The 21,798-nt window shown below is 42.1% G+C and overlaps 1 protein-coding gene across 1 annotated transcript in view; it reads left to right on the forward strand.

The window, feature by feature from the left end:
• Positions 1-21,798, forward strand: part of frmpd4 (FERM and PDZ domain containing 4) — a 573,791-nt gene that overhangs the window by 449,268 nt on the left and 102,725 nt on the right. The window contains exons 3-4 of the mRNA XM_048602573.1: positions 1,513-1,673; positions 7,903-8,005. Of these exons, the coding sequence (XP_048458530.1) occupies positions 1,513-1,673; positions 7,903-8,005 (264 nt within the window). The remainder of the gene's footprint in view (positions 1-1,512; positions 1,674-7,902; positions 8,006-21,798) is intronic.

The following is a 21,798-nucleotide window of genomic DNA, read 5'->3' on the forward strand; positions in this document are numbered from 1 at the left end:
CTCCAGCATCTGCAGTTCCTACTATCTCTGATTCATTAATTGGATCTTGCTTTTTTTCTCAAAATACAATTAGTGCTTAATGTAAAATAATTGTCACTGCTTTTAAGACTTCAATGATACCAGGATTTTCTTTATCATTTTGACTGTTGGCAATGTGATCTGATAATCCCATAGAATAAAGTTGTGTTTTACATTGTTTTGCTTGTGATTTGCCAGCTAGACCTGAAGCAATTCTTTATCTCCTGAATCGTTTATGCTGACCAGTTTAATTCCCTGAAGTTTTAGGGGTTTATCTGTATCAAGAGATGAAGAATTAACCACTAATAAATGAGTCTTCAGCAGGAAAGGCATGTACTTGAGCAAGAAGAGGTAATTTATTACATTATTATAAGAAAGTAGGTCACTTCAGCTTAAGACTAATAAATGGTATTAACACTAGTTCAGAGAAATTGTTACCTCCTATGAGATAGTAATTAGGTGCATGTTTCAGGACTGTATATTTTAACTAACAACAAACTAGAAATGAATGGCTTGTCTCAGAGACAATCATTTACGTATCAATAAATGGACTATTCCAAAGCTTCTGAGTGAACCCTTAACATACCAAATGTCTTGTATGAGGATTAAATGCCCAAAACAGATAATTGCTTTGGACACTCAATGGATCCCTTTCAATGTAAGCCAACTGAATGAGTGATGGGACTCAAACTTGGTGCCTAAGAGATTTTTTAAATTGAAGATTATTATTTAATAATACACAAGTTAATTCCAGTGTGCAACGTGTTCCAGGAATAACTTCTGTCTAAGATATTGTCCTTGGCACAAATCTTAGCAAAATGACAAAATGTATTTATTGCAAGTGTATCTGATGTTTCCATTGTATATGTACTGATTTGATTGCATTGCTTGATGTCAAAAATTAGAAACTCCTAATTGAAAACTTCTATTCTGCATATTGATGATTTCCTTTCTCAGCTAACACAGTACATTTTCGCCTTAAAATATCTTAATGATTTGTTGTCGAATTCAATTTACTTCTGTTTAAAAGTAATAAGATGTGTGAACAAATATACAGGCTGAAACTCCATTGTCCAAGTATCCTGGTACATGCCCTCATTTGAAACATATTTTTCCTTGTCCCATCTAACTCCTTGATCTAAACTCAAGATTGGCGTTGTTGGATGTTCCCACTGTTGAGCAGGTCAGTAGGCTCAGAACCCAGCCTTACTCCAAAAAGACCAAATACGAACTCTCTAGGAAACACAGAGGAACCCTAGTATCTTCAGGTTCAAAGCGAATTTGCATTACTGTGCTGTAGTAATGCATGGATTTGAGATCAATTGTAGACTGTTCCCCTTGTTATACAGAAAAGAATTTGATTATTATCTAATAGCATTGATTTTGCATTATATGGTCAATTTAGTCTATGGATCAATGTCACAAAGCCAAGTATTCACTATTCTAAAAAAGAATCCTAATTCTAAAAGAGGTTCTGTTCTTGCCCTCTTATAGCCATGTGACTCAGTCGACAAGCTTCGAAGACCCTCGACTCGAAGGAAGCCAAGTCGTCCAGCCAGCTTCTCGCAAGATAGAGATGAAACGAGATCCAGTGCTAGGGTTTGGGTTTGTCGCAGGCAGTGAGAAGCCTGTTGTGGTGCGATCTGTTACACCAGGTGAGGATGAAATCAAATCAGTTGACTTGAGTCCTTTATTTATTCTCTTAGTCTTTCCAATCGCTGGTTTAATAACTAGCAGTCTTCAGCAAAGAGAGTTATGGTACATATTAGTCACCTCTTATTCTATCTCATGTTGCTATTTGTGCTGTAGCCCTTAAAGCAGAAATCAACTTGGATGATGTAGCTTTACTGCTGGACAAATAGTCCAACTTCATTTGAGATCTGAAATCCTAATTCACATTATTATACCAAAAGGATTTGCAAGTGTCACAAAGTTTGTTGCCAAGTGACCATCTTTGAAAATTGTCCTAGCAATGCCGCCCCCAAGGCAATTTCTGAAGAGTGAACCACTAAAGGACTGAGTATCTTGGGGCTTACTTTAGAAGGGGAAATCATTACAGATTTTCCACCTTTTCATTTTAAGTGTATGATGCATCCATTCATGATGAGTGAGTAATATAGCACAGAAACAGGCCCTTTGGCCCTAAATGATTTGGATGTGAATACAAAGGCTGTGGTTATTTATTTTGCAGATGACAGCAAAATTAGTGGTGTAGTGGACTGTAAACAAGGTTATAAAAACAGAAGTTGCTGGAAAATCTCGGCAGGTCTGGCAACATCTGTGAAGAGAAATCAGAGTTAATGTTTCGGGCGTGATGGCCCTTCCTCAGATCCTCCAAAGGTTACCTCAGAGAACAACGGAATCTTGATGAGATGGGCCTATGGGTCGAGGAGTGGCAGACAGAGTTTAGTTTAGATAAATATGGAACGCTGTGTTTTAGAAAGACAAATCAGGGAAGAATTTATGCACTTAAGGTCCTGGGGAACGTTGCTGAACAAAGGGACTTTGAAGTGCAGGTGTCGCAGGTAGACAGGGTAGCGAAGTAGGGGTTTGGTCAGTACATTGAGTGTAGGAGTTGGGGTGCCATGTTGCGCTGTACAGAACATTGGTTAGGCCACTTTTGGAATACTGCATTTAATTCTGGTCTCCTAGCTATAGCAGAGATGTTGTGAAACTTGAAAGGGTTCAGAAAAGATTTACAAGGATGTTGCCAGGGTTGGAGGGTTTGAGCTATAGGGAGAGTCTGAACAGGCTGGGGCTATTTTCCCTAGAGCGTTGGAGGCTGAGGGGTGATTTTGTAGAGGTTCATAAAATCATGAGGGACATGAACAGGGTGACAAGTCAAGGTCTTTTCCCCAGGGTAGGGGAGTCTAAAACTAGAGGGCATACAGTTAAGATGAGAGGGGAAAGATTTAAAAGAGACCTAAGGGGCATCTTTTCACACAGAGGGTGGTGTGTGTATGGAACGAGCTGCCAGAGGAACTGGTGGAGTCTGGTACAATTGTAATATTTAAAAGGCATCTGGATGGGTATATGAATAGAAGGGTTTAGAGGGATATGAGCCAAATGCTGGCAAATGGGACTAGATTAATTTAGGATATCTGGTCAACATGAACAAGTTGAACCAAAGGGTCTATATCCATGTTGTATATCTCTATGACTCTAACTCGTCCATGCTGACCAAGTTTCATAAACTGAGCTAGTCACATTTGCCTTCGTTTAGCAATATCCATCTAAACGTTTCCTATCCATGTACCTATCTAAATATCTTTTAAATGTTGTAATTGTACCAACCTCTATCACTTCCTCTAGCAGCACGTTCCATATACGCACCATCCTCTGTGTGAAAAAGTTGCCCCTCAGGTCCCTTTTAAATCTTTCTCCTCTCACCTTAAACCTATGCTGTCTAGTTTTGGACACACCACACTGGGGAAAAGTCCTTGGCTCTTCACCTCATCTGTGCCTTTCATTATTTTACAAGCCTCTACAAGGCCAGCGCTCAGCTTCCTATGCTGCAGAGAAAATATCCCAGCCTAGCCAGCCTCTCCTTATAACGCAAACCTTCCAGTCGCAGTAATATCAATGTAAATCTTTCCCATTGCAGAGCAGCCAGAATCGTACACAGTATTCCAAATATGGCCTTACCAATGTCTTGTACAGCAGTAACATGACATCCCAACCCAATGCTCTGACTGACGAGGGCAAGTGTGCCAAATGCCTCTTTACCACCCTGTTTGCCACTCCCCAGAGGGCTACGATTAACTGGTAAGACAAACCAGGTCAGGACTTAAACAAATGCAACACATTGCATTTATCTGAATTTAACTCCATCGGCCATTCCTCAGCCCGCTGGCCAAGTTGATCAACATCCTGCTGTACTTTTAGATAACCTTCTTCACTGTCCACTATATCACCAATTTTGGTGTTATCTGCAAACTTACTAACCATGCCTCCTACATTCTTATCCAAATTGTTTATATAAATGACAAAACAACAGTGGACCCAGCACTGACCCTTGTGGCACACAGGCCTCCAATCTGAATAACAACCACCACCCTCTGTCTCCTACCATCAAGCCAAATGGCTGGCTGTCCTTGAATCCCATGTGATCTAACCTTACTAATGAGTCTAACAAAGCGTTTGACAAGGTTTCACATGGTGAAGGCCATGTGGACAATGTCACATCTTGGTCACCTCTTCAAAAAACTCAGCCAAGTTTGTGAGACACAATTTCCCACACACAGAGCCATGCTGACTATCCTTAATCAGTCCTTGCCTTTCCACATACATGTAGATGCTGTCTTTCAGAATCACCTTGAACAACTTTGCCACCGCTGACGCTAGGCGTAACGGTCTGTGGCTCCCTGGCTTTTCCAACAGCCTTTCTTAAATAATGGCACAACACTAGCCGCCTTTCATTCTTCCTACACCTCACCCATGGCTGTTGAAGGTCTTTGCCAGGGACCCTGCAATTTCTTCCCTAGCATCTCAATATCTGGGATACACTTGATTAGGTCCCAGGGATCTACCTACCTTTACGAGTTTTAAGACCTCCAAGACCACCTCTTCTGTAATGTGGATTTCTTTAAAGACATCACTATTTATTTCTCTGGGTTCCCTAGCTTCCATATCTTTTTGCATAGTAAATACTGATGAGAAGAATTAAGGATCCCATCCATCTCCTGTGGTTCCACACATAGACAGCCTCAATGATCCTTAAGGGGCCCTCTTCTCTCACTATTTACTCTGTTGCCCTTAATATACTTGTAGGATATCTCTGGATTTTCCTTTACCTCATCTGCCAACATTATCTAATGTCCCGTTTCATCCTTCTCATTTCTCTTAAGTGATGCCAGCTGTCTATACCTGGCATATGTCTCAATTTTCTTGACCAGAGCCTCAATATCTCTAGTCGTCCCATGTTCCCTACTCCTGCCAGCCTTGCCCGTTATACTAATAGAAACATGCTGGTCCTGAACCCTTGCTATCTCATTTTAGAAAGCCTCCCCCAAACAATTTTTGCAAGTTCCTGTCTAATACCATCAAAATTGACATTTCCCAAATTTAGAATTTTAACTTGAGAACCAGGTCTACCCTTTTCCATAGGTATTTTAAAAGTAATAGAATTATGGTCACTCGTTCCAAAGTACTCCCCCATTTCCTCTACCCTATTTCCCAAGAGGAGATCGAGGCTTGCCCCTTCTACAGTAGGCCCATTTATATATTGATTAAGAAAGTTTTCTTGAACATATTTAACAAACTCCTATGCATCCAAGCCCTTAACACTGTGGCAGACCCAGTCTGCGTTTGTTTGGAAGGTTAAAATCCCCTACTATGACAGCCCTATTATTCTTACAGCTTCCTGTGATCTCCCGACATATCTGCTCCTGAATTTCTTGCTGACTATTGGGGGGCCTATAATACAATCCCATCCAAGTGATCACCCCTGTCCTATTTCCCAATTCCACCCATGTAGCTTCAGTGCACGATCCTTCCGGAATATCCTCTCGAAGTAGTTATAGAATCCCTACACTGTGGAAACAGGCTATTCGGCCAATTGAGTCTACCCAGACACGTACCCCCTTACCCTAACCCTGCATTTCCCATGGCAAAACCACCCATCCCGCACATCGTTGGACTGTGGGAGGAAACCAGAGCACCCTGAGGAAACTGTCCCAGCGGAGGCTTGGGGACCGCTTTGCGGAACACCTACGCTCGGTTTGCAACAAACAACAGCACCTCCCAGTCGCGAACCATTTCAACTCCCCCTCCCACCCCTTAGACGACGACATGTCCATCCTGGGCCTCCTGCAGTGCCACAACGATGCCACTCGAAGGTTGCAGGAACGGCACCTCATATTCCACTTGGGAACCCTGCAGCCCAATGGTATCAATGTGGACTTCACAAGCTTCAAAATCTCCCCTCCCCCAACTGTATCCCAAAACCAGCCCAGCTTGTCCCCGCCTCCCTAACCTGTCCTTCCTCCCACCTATCCCCTCCTCCCACCTCAAGCCCTACCCCCATCTCCTACCTACTAGCCTCATCCCGCCCCTTTGACCTGTCTGTCTTCCCTGGACTGACCTATCCCCTCCCTAACTCCCCACCTACAGTCATCTTTACTGGCTCCAACCCCGCCTCTTTGACCTGTCTGTCTCCTCTCCACCTATCCTCTCCTTTATCCATCTTCTATCCACCTCGTCCTCTCTCCCTATTTATTTCAGAATCCCCTTCCCCTCCCCCATTTCTGAAGGAAACGTCAGCTTTCCTGTTTCTCTGGTGCTGCTTGGCCTGCTGTGTTCATCCAGCTCTACACCTTGTTATCTCAGATTCTCCAGCATCTGCAGTTCCTACTATCTCTGTCTCTCTTCAGCCATGTTTCTATAATAGCTATAATATCCCAGTCCCATGTCCCCATCTGTGCCCTAAGTTCATCTGCCTTACCTGTCAGGCCTCTTGCATTGAAATAAATGCAGTTTAATTCATCAGTCTTCCCTTGTTCCCTGCCATGCTCTTGCCTGCCTTGTGTATTTAAATTGCTCTGTTTAACTCCTGTACCAGTCTCAACCTTCTCACTCATCTTGCTGCTGCTTTGAGTTCCAGCACCCCCTACCAGACTAGTTTAACCCTCCCAAGTAGCTCTAGCAGGATATTGGGCCTCCTCCAGTTCAGGTTCAAGCTGTCCCTCTTGTACAGATCACTTGCTCCCCAGAAGAGATCTCTGCCCCCTGTACCTACTCCTCATTCATGCAGTCATCTGCTCCATCCTCATATTCCTACTCTCACCAGCACGTGGCACCGGGAGTAATCCGGAGATTACTAGCCTTGAGGTCCTACTTTTTAACCTCCTGGCTAATCCCTATATTCACTCTGCAGGACCTCATCCCTTTTTCTACCTATGTCATTGATACCAATATCTACAATGACCATTGGCTGCTTACGCTCCCCTGTGCTGCAACAACTCTAAGATGTCCTTGACCCTGGCACCAGGGAGGGAACACACCATCCTGGATATTTGCTCATGGCCACCGAAACTCCTGTATGTGCCCTGGACTAGAGAGTCCCCTATCACAAATGCTCTCTTTGGCTTTGCCATGCTCTGCTTTACAGCAGAGCCAGTTGTGGTGCCAAAGACTTGACTACTGCTGCTGCAGTTTTCCAAGGGACTATCCCACCCCCCTAACAATAACTAAAACAGTGTACTTGTTTGAGAGGGGAATAGCCACAGGAGACTCCTGCAATACCTGCCTGCCTCTCCTTGTGGTCACCCATCTACTTGACTGAACCTGCAGTGTGACCACCTCCCTGAAGTTATGATCTCTGCCTCCTTTATGCTCCTCAGTACGTCCAACTGCTGCTCCAACTGATCATTGTGGTCCAAGAGGAGCCACAGCCAGACACAGTTCCTGCAGACATAGTTGCCAAGGGCACTTCACTGTTCCTTGATCTCTCATATCTGACAGGAGGAGCATACCATTCCACTGACTGCCATTTCTGCATCTTTGACAAATAGTGGACTTGGGGAAAAGAAATAGGTCTTACTGTGCCCTTGCCTTGTAGTTGCTCGTCCTCCTCAACAAAGCCTGGTATTCACGTAGGCTCGTTCTTGGATCTAACCAGCAGCACTTTGGCCACAAAGCAGCCTCTTGCAAAAATGTCCAGAACAAGATACAGCAATGCCTCTCTCTCACACCTCCCTAAATTCCCAGCATTTTGCACTCTCCACACTTCACACTCCGTGCTGAGAGCAGAACAACTGGTAAAGATCAGGTGTTCCATCAGGTAGGAAGTAAGTAACATATCAACATGATGCTAATTGCAAAATAAATGCATTATGTACTATGCAGTATGCATCAGGTTAATGCCATGTTTATCGTTTTTTTTAGGGGGCCCCTCTGAAGGGAAGCTGATACCCGGAGACCAGATCATAAAGATTAATGATGAGCCTGTCAGCACAGCTCCCAGAGAGAGAGTCATTGACCTTGTAAGGTAATGGCTATTTGTTCACCTTTGTCCACTCATCGTTATCCCAATGAAAGCCAAGAAATGATTTAATGGAACTGCATTGTTGTGCGTGACTGAGACATTTATCTGTTGACAATGGAAATGATAAACAGCTTGACCAAGCCTTGGAAAGAATAAGGAGTGTTACTTTTATTGTTTTCAATGACAAAATTGAATAATCATCAATTAAGTAGTCTCCAACTGTTTGTGTTTAAAAATAATATCTGACCAAATAAGACTCATTACCTCTGTTATTTTTTGAGAAGTTGTGAGCTTGCCAGACTGGCAATTTTCTTTTGCTTGAAAAATCCTTCTTTATATTATTAGACCCTAGCCAGAGTATTATGTGCATATTATCTACTGAAGATGGGATCCACAGTTCCTTAAAGACAGGAGGATACCATGTGACAAGAGTCTTGATTCTAAGCATACCTCTGATCCAGGGTTATTCACCAGCCACAAAGCCATTGTCCTGCAGAAGTCACCATTTACACTAAGTTGGATAGGAAGGTTGCAAAAGATTTAAGGCAGCCACACTTTACTGGAGCAGTAAAGAAACCTTTAGTCTTTGTCATTTTCTTTCCTCCTGTCATGGCAGCTAGGAGCCAGATGACAATTAAGTGCAATTATTTACTTCTTGAAAAAAGCAGATGACTGATCATTGAGAAGGTCGGTTCCCGGAGAAATTGTTTTATAGGAACACAAAAAGCAGAAAACACTGTCTGGTCACCCACTGTTTCCTCTTGCGCACAAAACTACAACTGGGGAACAGTCTAAGAACAGAAAACCTCAATTTTAATTCAGAGATGAGGAGGCCATGGCTGGGTAGTCTGAGAACTGGCACTCCCATTCTGATTACCAGTCCTCTCATTTTTTTTTCATGTTAGTACTGAGCTCTGCACTTCTTGGCAGAAATTCCAATCCCAACCACTTCAGAAATGTAGAGCGTAGCTGAAATCAACATAGCTCATCTGTGCAGGATACTTGGGGGAAGTCAGATCATAACCCACTTTTTGCAGCAGTCAGTGTGCCATATTTTGAGACTTAAATTTCCAGCAGCACAGCCAGTCACTTTGACAGAGATAAATATGTAAGGTTAGTGTGGCAGTTGTTTGAAGGATTAGGGTACCAAGTAAGTGATAGAGTCCTTTGACTAGATCAGGAGTGGGGGCATAGGGAGGTGTATAGAAGCCAGTGATGGAGGGGTTATCAGAGGCAGCGGGATATTGGAGCCATAGGTGAGGTGGGTGTTGGATCTCAGAGGTTTGAGCTAGCAGCCAGGATTGTGGGTGACGGGGGTTTGTTGGGTGTGGTGTGTTGTGTCCTGGGGAACGTTGTGCGGTTCTGGTCAAGTCGGGGCGGTTGCTTGGGACCTCAGGGTGGAAAGGGTCAGGGGTGATGCAGTTTGGGGTCTGTGTGGTATGTTGGGATTTCAGCATTACTGTTACCGAGGAGTTAGACTAGGTTTTTAACGCTTTCTGGCTAACTACTAGCTCAATGGAAACAGAACCTTCTAGGCTTTCCAGTATTAAGAGGTTTTCTTCAGAGGGTTCCAGACCCAGGGACGTTACCAATCAGGATCTTCAAATTCCCAGAAATTCCACAGCGTCTGCTGTGTTGGTGATTTCGCAGGGTCCTGACATGCAGCTCCAATCTACACTGCTCCAATGATGAATTGGCCATTGGAGTATCTGGGCCCTTTTTTTGACTCAAGGATGTTGAACTTGTGGAATTCTTTTCCCACAACTCAGTGGCGGCTAGGTCATTAAAGTTATTCGAGGCTGGGTTATACAAATTTTTGATCAACAAGGGAGTCGAGAATTCTGTGGTGCAGACAAGAAGATGGAATTGAGGCCACAATCAGATCAGCCATGGTCTTATCAATTGTCAGGGCAGGCTGGAAAGTCAAAATAACCTGTTCTTGAGTCTAGTCTAAGTCCTATGTTCTTATATCAAGAACAAAGTATTCATTTACAGCAAGCAACAGGGATGCTAAGAAGGAGGTTAGAATAATGTCTATAACTGTGAATGCTATCATTAATTCTAGAATGAAACTGCAATTCAAGAAACATCGTGATAGTAATGTCAGAGCATGGAGGGTGAAAATCATTCACAGGAAAAGGAAGAGATGATAACAACGTGGGCAGTGTTTAAAACTTACTGTGGATACATAACAGTGAGGCCTAAACCATTATTTATCAAAGTCACATTTTATCTTCCCTGTGTCTACCCTTTATTTACACAAAGATCTTGAACCTCTTTTCAGCCTTTTCTGGAAAAAGCAAAGCAAATACATTTAAAGCAGGTCAGAAGATTATTTTCTGGAGTAATATCTTTAAAGACACAAAATCGCCAAGATCAAACTCTCCAAAATTGGCAAAAAAAAGTGTCGCTTTACAAACAAAGTGTACAAGGATTTCCATGGAGCATACTATTTTTGACCCCTCCTCTGACATTCATGCAGTCAGTCAAGAGATGAAAATGTTAATGGCATCTCTGAATTTTTATAAGCCTTTGGGATAGATTTTAAATCATGAATTAAGTCCTAAACCTGACCTGCGACAGGCTGAGATGGACTCTTGCTCATTGGCAGCCTGGCTTTGCTCTGGTTCTTCCATTTGCAAAGACAAGTGGAAATTACTTGGATTTCTGAGAATGCTAAGGTACAGAATTGTGGAGCTAATCCTATTTCCATATGATGTCTTATATTCTGAATTCAGTCGTATAAGTTTAATCTTTTTTCTTTATTCACGGGATGAGGGTGTCCCTGGCTAGGCAGCATTAATTGCCCATCCTTAATTGCCCAGAGGGCAGTTCAGAGTCAACCACATTGCTGTGGGTCTGGAGTCACATGTATGCCAGACCAGGTAAGGTCAGCAGTTTCCTTCCCTAAAAGACATTAGTGAGCCAGATGGCTTTTTCCAACAATCAACGATGAATTAATGGTCATCATTAGACTGTTAATTCTGGATATTTATTGAGTCCAAATTCCACCATCTGCTGTGGTGGGATCCGAACCCAGGTCTCCAGAACATTATCTGGGTCTCTGGATTAACAGTCCAGCGATAATACCACTGGGCCATCACCTCCCCTGTTTAATAAAGATTACAAATTGCTATTTCTGGTGCATTGTGTGGAATCTTGTTAGATGTTGGGGGTCTTCCCTCCTGGCTACAGAACCAGTGAAAGATCGAGCTCATTCTCCTCAGGAAGGCCTACCAAACCACAAACCAATCGGGCAGTTTTGGGGCCACCAGCAGGTCTTCCCCTGGAATCCAAAGGCCAGGAAGCCCTGTTTAGCAGAGGTCTTCACCTGACAAAGGTGCAGTGCTTTGGACCATGACGTGGTGCCGTCAGACTTCTGGCTTTGTCCACTCCAGTCCAACACCACCACCTTGAGGAGGGATAGGAGGGTCAATCATGGGCCTTCGCACCAGGAATTAATTCTGAAAGTGATGGGGAGCGTGAGAGTTCAGGTATCTTCCTGCCTCCAATCTTACCATCAAATGACAGCAGAAGACTCTACCCATTGATAGACCTGGAGGTCTGATGTCCTGATTGTTAAGGGACATGAATTTAGAGGTTTCTTAATGTCACTCTCTCTGGAAAGGACTACATGGAAGACAGTCCTCAATAGAGTGTGCACCACAAGACAGCATTGAACGTGCATCTGTGGCATCCACCTTTACTTCCGTGAAATAATTGTCCATTTTCCCTACTAATTGGAATTGGTATTTCCAGTTCCTCAACTCAGCAAAATTATGCACTTCATTTACAAATTTGCTCTGTGGCTTCACCATGTTCACTAACATTGCTTCATCCCAATAATTTTGCTTACTCAATTCATTGTGTCTGGGTTGAATTGTCATATGTTCCTGCAGACTCTAGTTTGGTGGATCATCTTGTTATATGTTGTCATGGTTTTAGATTTTCATCATGATGAAGAAGATTCTTATGATTCTAGCAATTAAGATCCAAGAGCATCTTGCCTTCAATAGTCTACCCTGAAGTTCTGATAGCATTTAGAGACTTAACAGGAGATATTTTAATAGGAACAGCAGTACCTGCATTCTGCTGAAACCAAGTAGCACTCACCTGGCTTGAATTGAAGGATAATAAGCCCCAAAACATACAATCGTTATTTCATAGACATTACAATGTGGCAGAGAAAACGGTGAATTGTTTGGCCCCAACTGGCTTTTGCCTCCCACTCCTTCTCATGACAGAAGCGAGTTTATGCTGGGAACCATGAGAAGTGCAGAAATCTGCTTTGGGATTCAGGATGGAATTTATGGAAATGCACCAGCAACTATCATTGTAATGCTGCAGCAAGGACACTGTGCTCAGGTACAAGCATCTAACTCATGGATTGCATCACTGGTCTTTTTGCTCGCGCTCTTAGTTCCCACTCATTTTGACCCTACCTAGACGCTCTCAAAATCCATATATTCCATTGCTGTGCTTTCCTTTTTTTGAGCTTTTCCCCTGACACGCAGATACTAGTCTTATACTACTGTATTATTATGTTGATCAGCGCAGATACAAAGCCAGGAATAAGGTTGTAGACATACTCGCTGAGCCGGTGGGTTTGGGTTGCACCAAATCTGCCGGCTCGGCGAGCATGTCTACAACCCCAACCACAACCCGAGCTACAAATCTTCTCGATAAAGCCAGGAATCTTGTCACAGTTGTCAGCAGCCTCTGTCAAGTCAGGGATTCCTGGCACAGCAAGCCATGGGCAGCCTCCAGTTTCATTCCAGGATTTGCATGGGCCAGACAGAGTCAGAATCCTCTCCTCATAAGGTGTGAGGAGCTAGACAGGTATCCTGCCAACCTAAAAAAGATACATTTATTCCTACTTTCTGTTTCCTGTTATCAATACAATCTTTTATCTCTGTCAATACATTACCACCAGGACGATGACCTTTTATTTTCCATAACAGCCTTTGATGTGACATGTATCAGATGCCTTCTGGAAATCTAAGTGTAATACATCTACTGGGTCCCCTTTATATACAGCACAAGTTACTTCAAAGAATTTTCCTTTTGAAAAAACAATGTTGGCTCTGCCTGATCACCTTGAACTTATCTAAGTGCTCTGTTATAATGTCTTTAATAATAGCTTACATTTTTCCTATGACAGATGGTAAGCTGACTGGCCTGTAGTTTCCTGCAATCTACCCTTTTTCGTTTTTGAATAAAGAAGCTACATTAGCTATTTTCCAATCTAAAGGAACCTTCCCCAACTTTGGAAAATTAAAACCAACCAGGATTTTGCACATCTCGCTTGCAGTATGAAGCTGCAGGGCTCAACATGAGGCACAACCAGGAAAGCCCACTGTAATCATTTGTGCAAGACGAATGCTCGGAAAACCAAGCTGGACTAACACTCGCAACAGTCGTCTGCAATTTGCTCTCATACGTTGATAAAGAGCTCTCATTAACTATCACATCCCCGAATGCTGTTTCATTACCAACTTCTCACAGCTGCAACAAATAGCACCAATCCACAATAAGATTTTGGAATTGGGAAAAGGACTTCCTCTTGTACCAGGGCCTTCTAAGGACTAGGAGCATGGTCAGTCGATGCCAAGTTTGTGTTTTACTGAGATTGAAATAGCTTATGAACTGTGTGGCATATTTGTTTTTAGCACTATTATAAGGATTCGTAACTTGGATCCAGAGACTCCATGTATTATCCATATCAGCCCATTCTCCCAATAACTGTGCTAAAATAGTTTTATATACACAATAAAAGCTAATTTACAACTGATGGACAGGAAATGTTTCTGATTATATAAATACTCAATTTATTGTCAGAGCAGATTAATTTTACAGCATTTTATAAGTAAGTTATATCTTCAAGTAGCGGCCAATGTTGTGTTAAAATCTACCTCTAACCTTTGGCCAAAAAACTTAAAACTTCTTTGTACTTAACACCTGCTTGCCACTGAATTTAAACTCACACTAGTGCAAACCCACTTATTGATGGAATCAAACACTGGCGTTGAATGTCACAATGTAGCTCCTGTTGTCTGCACACATCAAGGTTTCTTATGTGCTACTTTGGGATTGCTTGGTGGGCACACTGTCTGATCTGGTAGCCAATGATAGCAAGATAATGGGAGAGGGTAGATTTCACACCTCAAACTATTGTAAAACTCATGCAAAAGTTGACAGCCTCCTTTTTTGGAAACTGGACTTTTACACAAGCGTATATGATGCACAAAAGTCACATATTGGTTCAAATATTGAAAATCCATCACAAACTTAAGAAAATCGTTGTACATAGATGTTCAAAGCATGTCATATGCTAAATCACTAATTAACCTTGAGAACATTGAGTTTTCAAAAATATGTCCTTGGGATGAAGGCTTTCACTGTCTGTCTTTTGCAAAGCAGATCATTACTTTGTACCTGTGAGAATTCAAAATCTTATATTAGACCCTTATGCCTTGATGGTGACAGCCTGATAAACTGCTAACAAATTCTCACCTTTAAGAGGACAGTGCAGTGCATCTGTCTAGTGGGAAGGGTTTTTTTTTTTTAACATACTTTATTCTTAGCATTCAATGTTAATGCAGTCATAATGACACTAAATAATCGACAATGCTTGCCACGGACCAACAAACATAAGATTCACATTCATCTTATTCCTGTTTATCAGAACAATCGTGACAATTTATGTGAATTGTACACAGGACAGTAAAGTCAACAATCAGAATATTTGGTGCCCTTCTCTGCACTTCCAGCTTTCAAAGCCTGTGGACTCCTTCCCTGTATGCACCCAGCAGGTTGTTTTTGTCATCTTCTCCGTTACCATGACTACTGGAGAAAGAAGATGTATATATTTCCCCAGTAAGTGAGTACAACAAAAGATGGATAGGTGGCACAAGGCCACTGACAGATGTCTCCTCCACTGGGGCACTTATGCCTTCTGTCATCGTACAGGAGGTGATGCTGCTTTCTGTCCTCATTTCAATGGAATGGTGCTTTTGAGTTGACAGCAGCTCTGAGCCTATGCCCTGCTTTAATTTTAAAAGCCTGCCTTTACTTAAGTAGTGTCAAGGCAGATATCTACTTGGCTAACACCAACATGGAGACAGCATCCTGAATAGCTGCAAATCCGAAGCAACAACAATAACTTGCATTTACTATAGAGCCATGAACACAGGCGAACAGCCTACAGTTTGTAAAACTTGTTGGATTAGTAAAGGTCATTCAGGAACAAAAAATTCTGAATATCTTTTAAAAATACAACAACAGAAAGTTCAGGAGTTCATGAAGAGTAGGTAGCCATTGTTAATCCTAGATTAATTGTGACAGAGGCTAGCATTCCAGGCAGGCTTTGAGCCCTTCCTAATTACTTGGCTTCAGCCATAGCCACAGGCCACTCTGTGAAGATGTTCATCTCCCTGGCAAGCTTCTAAGGACATATTTAAAATTTTAAGGAATTGTAAGAAGGAACGTCCACCAATTTATAGAGATTCACTGTCAGTGACTGCTCATTACGCAGAGCAGTGTTGCAATCTCCATTTGACGTTGACATCAATGTTCTGGCCCATAATCAGCTGTGAGTGTATTTAGTTAGAATTAAGGAATGATGGAAGAGGTAGGTTACTGACTGAATAAGTTTACACACACAGAGAGGTCAACCTATATTTTGAATCGTGTTATTGTGTTGGTTGGACTGAGAAGGGGAATCTACAAACAATCATGATAGAAATTGTGCAGGTGATGTATGGAAATATACATACTTTAAAGCTTAAACAGAGCAATAGTCTAAAACTACTTATCATCTGTAAAGAGGAATAATTATAGCTTAGAATTAGAAATAGTTGAATGCACTATCAAAAATATACTTAAAAACCTGTAATGAGCAATTACAGTTCAATATTTAGTTTTGTTTATCTACAGCAATGCTTAATAATTACAACTTAAGAGTCGGGAATGGGTGAGTGCATGCAATCCAGAAATCAAATTTAACAAAGACTGTGACTAAGTCAAATTGGAAATCATAGAATTCCTACAGTGCAGAAAGAGGCCATTCAACCCATAAAATCTGCACTGACCCTCCATAAAGCATCGCACCCAGATCCAACAGCCACCCTCCCCCACAACCTGTCTCTGTAACCCTATTGTACTATTGTTTCAGGATTTTATGATGTGAGTAATGTTTTTAATACTTCAACTTCAGCAGGGTTTTTGAAGACCAAAGCAAAAACAAAAATAGGTTCTTAAGTGTTCAAGTATTCTTTGTTTTTGAGAGTACTTCAAAAATAACAGCAATGGGGAAATGAAAGGTAGAATAAGATGGTTTTGGAATGCACATGCATGAATTATTATAAGCAAAGTTCATGAGTCACAGCTAACTAGGATTTTGATACTGTTGCAATAACAGGAACTTGGCTTAAACAGGGGAAGAAATGGGTACTTAATATTCCTGGCAACAACATAAACAGAAAAGATAAGAGTGGGGGGAAAGATGGTATTGGCAGTATTGTTGTTAAAAAAAAATCACACACATACAAAACGTTCATAATGCAGGCAGATGTAAGAACTCTTTCAGTGGGGCTGGATAGCTTCATCATGCATATCTGGTGAGGAGCCCAGACTCCTAAATGGGAATTCAGTTTTTAATGACTGGAGACAACTGTTGACTTTGCTTAATTTTCTGTGGTTTCTTTTGTCAACGTCTCAATGTGTATTCACACATGATTAAGAGTTGTGAAGTGTTTGAACCCTCTGTTATTGATACTTTAGTGGTCAGTCTGATTTTTACTTTGATAGGACGGTTGGCACAACAGGATTAGCTCAAAGTAAGATTTATGAATGAGAGGTTTCTTTTTCTTTTCTGAGCAGTTCCACACACCCCATTGTTGTTCCATAGTACTTTGACTTTATACAGTCTGCAGTGGATGACTGGGCATGGAAGGGCTTTAAGTTAGCACAAAGGGCCATGGGAGTTGTAGGGGTCTGAGTTGTGATAAACTGGCATGAGAATTCTAAAGAGACCATGGGGAAGTGGGTGGAGGGCATGAATTGGCATGTAGATGATGTGGGGGTGGATAATATCTCCAGACCCACAACAATGTAGTTGACTCTTAACTGCCCTCTGGACGATTAAGGATCGGCAATAATTGCTGCCTAACCAGTGACACCCTCATCCCATTAATGAATAAAAAGAAAACTATTCACCATACATATTAATGAGTTAGATGAAGGAACTAAATGCAACATCTCAAAATTTGCAGATGACAAAGAGCTGGGTGGAAGGCTGAGCTGTGTGGAGGATAAAGAAATGTTGCAGCATGATTCGGACAGGCTGAGTGAGTGGGCAACTGCATGGCAAATGCAGTATAATGTGGATAAATGTGAAGTTATCTACTTTGGTAGGAAAAATAGGAAGACAGGTTATTATTTGATTGGCTGTAAACTGAGACAGGGGGATGTCCAACGAGACCTGGGTGTCCTAGTTGCACCAGTTGCTGAAAGTAAGTGTGCAGGTACAACAGGCAGCAAAGAAGGTAAATTGAATGTTGGCTTTTATAGCGAGAGGATTCGAGGACGGGAACAGGATGTCTTGCTGCAATTACACAGGGAATTGGTGACACCTGGAATATTGAGTGCAGTTCTGGTCCTCTTCTCTGAGGAAGGATGTTCTTCCAGTCGAGGGAGTGCAGCAAAGGTTTGCCAAATTGTTCCTGGGATGAGAGGACTGATGTATGAGGAGAGAGAGTCGGTTAAGATTGTATTCACTGAACTTTAGAAGAATGAGTGGGATCTTGTAGAAACCTAAAAAATTCTAACCGGACTAGACATGTTAGATGCAGGAAGGATGTTTCTGATGGTGGGGGACTGGAGAACCAGGGGTCATAGTTTAAGGATGGGGAATAAAGCTTTTTTGACTGAAATGGGGCGAAATTATTTTCACCCGGACAGTAGTGAGCCTGTGGAATTTACTACCACAAAAAGAGGGTGAGGCCAAAACGTGTGCTTTCAAGAAGCAGGCAGATATAGCTCTTGTAGCTAAAGGGATCAAGGGCTGGTGGGAAGGAGTGTGGAATTAGGTTATCGAGCTCAATGATCAGCCATGATCATACTGAATGGTAGAGCAGCTTCAAGGGGTCAAATGACCTACTCCTGCTCCTATCTTGCATATTTCTATGAAAATCACCACAGTAAAAGGTAGCAAAAGTGGTTTTACAGGGCAAAAGTGCTGTCAACTTTGAAAACAGGTCAGAAAGTCTGATTAAGAGACAAAAAATCAGAGGCAACAGTCATTAGAGAAACAGATCAACCGAGATTTTATAAAGTCAGCGCAACAGAAAAAACTGTTCTGGAGAAACAGGAAGGCATGTGTCTTACTCAAGCCAAGAAGTGAAGCTGATTATGATTGCCACAGGATGTGGGACGGAGAACCCCGTCTATATAGAATACTGCATAGAAAGGGACGATGGTGTTAGAAATGGTTTAGAATCATCACTCTTCTGTGGAAATTAAATGCCGCGGATCAGACAGCCCAGTCAGAGATCCAGATTGTCTTGGCATGTGAGTTTGGGACTTTAGAATGTGCTGCAGAGAGAGCTGGTGATGATGTTCAGAATGACAGTGACAATGTGGTTAATTGTATAACAATGGCAGGAGTTACGTAAATCACAGCTTCCCATTCGTCCATTCCAGCCAGTCAAAATTCTGGACTCCAAAGTGCTGAGACAGCAATGGCTGCTGTGGAGTTTGTTTTTCATTCATTTTGGGATCAGGGCATTGCTGGCCACACCATCAATCATTGCTCATCTCTAGTTGCCCAAGGGCAGTTAAGAGTCAGCCACATTACTATGGGTCTGGAATCACCTGTAGCCCAGACCAAGTGATAATGGTAATTTCCTTTCCATTAATGAACCAGATGGGTTTTTCCTGACAATCAACAACAGATTCATGGTCATCACTAGACTCTTAATTCTAGATTTTTATTGAATTCAAATTCCACCATCTGCCGTGGTGGGATTTGAACCCAGGTACCCAGAATGTTATCTGGGTCTCTGGATTAACAGTCCAGCAATAATACCACTAGGCCACTGCCTCCCCTAATAGTTGCAGCACCAGTACTGGTCCTTGCTCCATTAGTCACTGCCTGTCATTCAGGAAAAGACCCATTTGTTCCTACTATTTGTTTCCTGTCTGCTAGCCAATTTTCTATCCTTATCAGTATACTATGCACTTTAATCTTACACATTAATCGCTTATGTGGGAATTTCTCAAAAGCCGTCTGAAAGTCCAAATAAACCACATCCACTGGTCTCCCACGCAACTCTACTAGGTACTTCCTCGAAGAATTCCAGTTGATTTATCAAGCATGTTTTTTCTTTTTTAAATCCATACTGACTGTGTCTGAATCTACCACTGTTTTCCAAGCGCTGTGCTACAAAATCCTTGATGATAGACTCTAGCATCTTCAACATAACAATGTCAGACTTGTTGATGTATGCATTCCCTGTTTTCTCTCTACCTCCCTTTTTAAAGCTTGGGGTTACATTAGCTACTCTCCAATCTGTTGGAGCTGTTCCAAGGACTATGAAGCACAGAAGATTATCACCAAAGCATCCACTATTCCTGGGTAACTTGATTAAGTACTCTGAGATGTATTTGTTTTCAACCTTCTTCCTAGGTGTCATTCTGCCAGTGAATATCCACTATTTAATGGTGTTGATCCATACCGTAAAAAACACACTGGGAATCAGCTATTAGTGAGTTCACATTGCCTGGGATGAAGTTGAGAACCTACTTCTTTAATCAATATCTGCCTCAGTAGGGAACTTTCTGAATTCCTCAATCACAAATGGAGTTCTGTTACCCAAAAACTTTTCTCTGGCAAACTGTGTCTTGCGAAATCTCATTTCAGTGCTTTGATCACGGACTCTACTATGATTGAATGAAGTCTTGCTACTTCAATCCATCTTGAATGGTAGTCTACTGCAACTAAATATGTCTTTCCTCTGAGGTCAAATGAATGCATTGCTAATCTCTAGCCAAGGCCTTTCTGGAAACTGAGAAAATGAATGGCTATATTGGCACTCATATGTTGGCCTTATCTTGTAGCAGCCTCCCTCAATGACCTCCTGGTGTGACATGATAACCTCCATGGTGACCCGCAGTAACTTCCCAGCATGGCAACTGCCTGACCTGGTGCGGCAGCCTCCCGGTGTGTCACAGTGTCATCCCGGTGTGGTGTGGTGTAGTGAACTTCCAGCCTCCCACAGTTTCCTCCCGGTGTGGTGTGACGACCTCCCAGCCTCCCACAGTGGCTTCCGGCATGGTATTGCCATCTCCTGACCTCCCGCAGCAGCCTCTCAGCGTAGCACGGTGATCTCCCAGCCTGGAACAGCAGCGTCTTGGTATGGTATGGCGTCCTCTGGCCTCCCACAGCAGTCTCCTGGTGCAGCAGCCTCCTGGTATGGCGGTCTGAAGCAATCTCCCAGCCTTATGATCCTCAAGGTGAAGCCAGGCATGGCATGGACTGGAGACTAGGTGCCAGTGTGGTCTGGGTTGGAAGACTGTGGTTCTGAACTTTTATTTCTGCAATGCTGGACATTTGATTTCTGTATTGTCTAAGATCTTGTAACTAAAAAAGCTGGATCTAGGTACCTTTGTACCTAGGTCATGTTGTAAGTGGCATCGTACAAACTTTTCACTCTACTCATTGAGTATATGTGACAATAAAGGCTAATCCTAATGTTAGAAATATAATAACCATTTGAATGGTATGATGAATGACGTCAGCAATGCTGACTTGTAGCCAAGCATTGTAAAGAGCTTGCTTCTTGATAATTTGGCCAATCTGACATCAACAACAAAATTTTATGAATTTCTCTTCAAACTCCTTTGCTTAACTGAGTGAGATCCACATACGACCTTTGCTCCCCATTTGGTTTGGAAACTGTTACCAGTGCTGAGCCCCATTGCATCCTTGTCTGTTCCTGACAATATGACCTTGCTTTTGATCATGCTATCAAACTGATATTTTATCTATTTCAAAAGTGGATGAGGAATTTTCCTTGGAGTGCACAGGCAGATGGATTTCACATCTTTTTTGGAGTGTAATGAGGTGCTCCTGTTTTAATCTGCTTCAGCTTCTGAATAACTGGAAATTATTGTCAAAGTCCTCTTCTTTTTTATCCCTGGAGTACAATGTTTACTTTCTCAAACAGACCAAGTGTAATAAATGCATTTCTACTTCATAGTGAGCTGTTCTGATTCTGTAGGATATCTCAATGAATTCTCATTCTTTCTGACTGAGTTTAGTGATGAATCATTCATGTACCTGAAGATTTCTGTGCCCTCGACCTTTTAATGTTATGTTCTGAAATAAAATATTCACAGATTCTAATCATGGCAAGCAGTCAGTCATATTGAAATATCTGTTTAGATTCTGTTTCAAACCCGTTGTGCCTTTCAGATGATGATCCAGAATTTCTGTTGAAATTCTTTGACCTCCCCATGAAAGCTGTCTTACATTTTTGTTCTTCATCTTTAACTTCGTGGACTTTTTCTTTTCCATATGATTCCTATTTTCTGGAAATTTTGCCTTGGGGGGACATTTTCTCTATTTCTGTGACTTTAAAAGTGTTACTGACCTTGCAGTATTTCTTAAAGTGTCCTAATCTCCCCCTCAGCCCCTCCTACTTTGGCCTTGTTGCAATTGTGGTGCTGTCTCGATTGATAACTTCATCTGCGATTGCATCTAGAGCATGTAAAAATGTGCTGACTTAATGTTGCTG

The sequence above is a fragment of the Rhincodon typus genome, chromosome 11 (genome assembly GCF_021869965.1).
Source record: "Rhincodon typus isolate 14 chromosome 11, sRhiTyp1.1, whole genome shotgun sequence".
NCBI lineage: Eukaryota > Metazoa > Chordata > Chondrichthyes > Orectolobiformes > Rhincodontidae > Rhincodon > Rhincodon typus.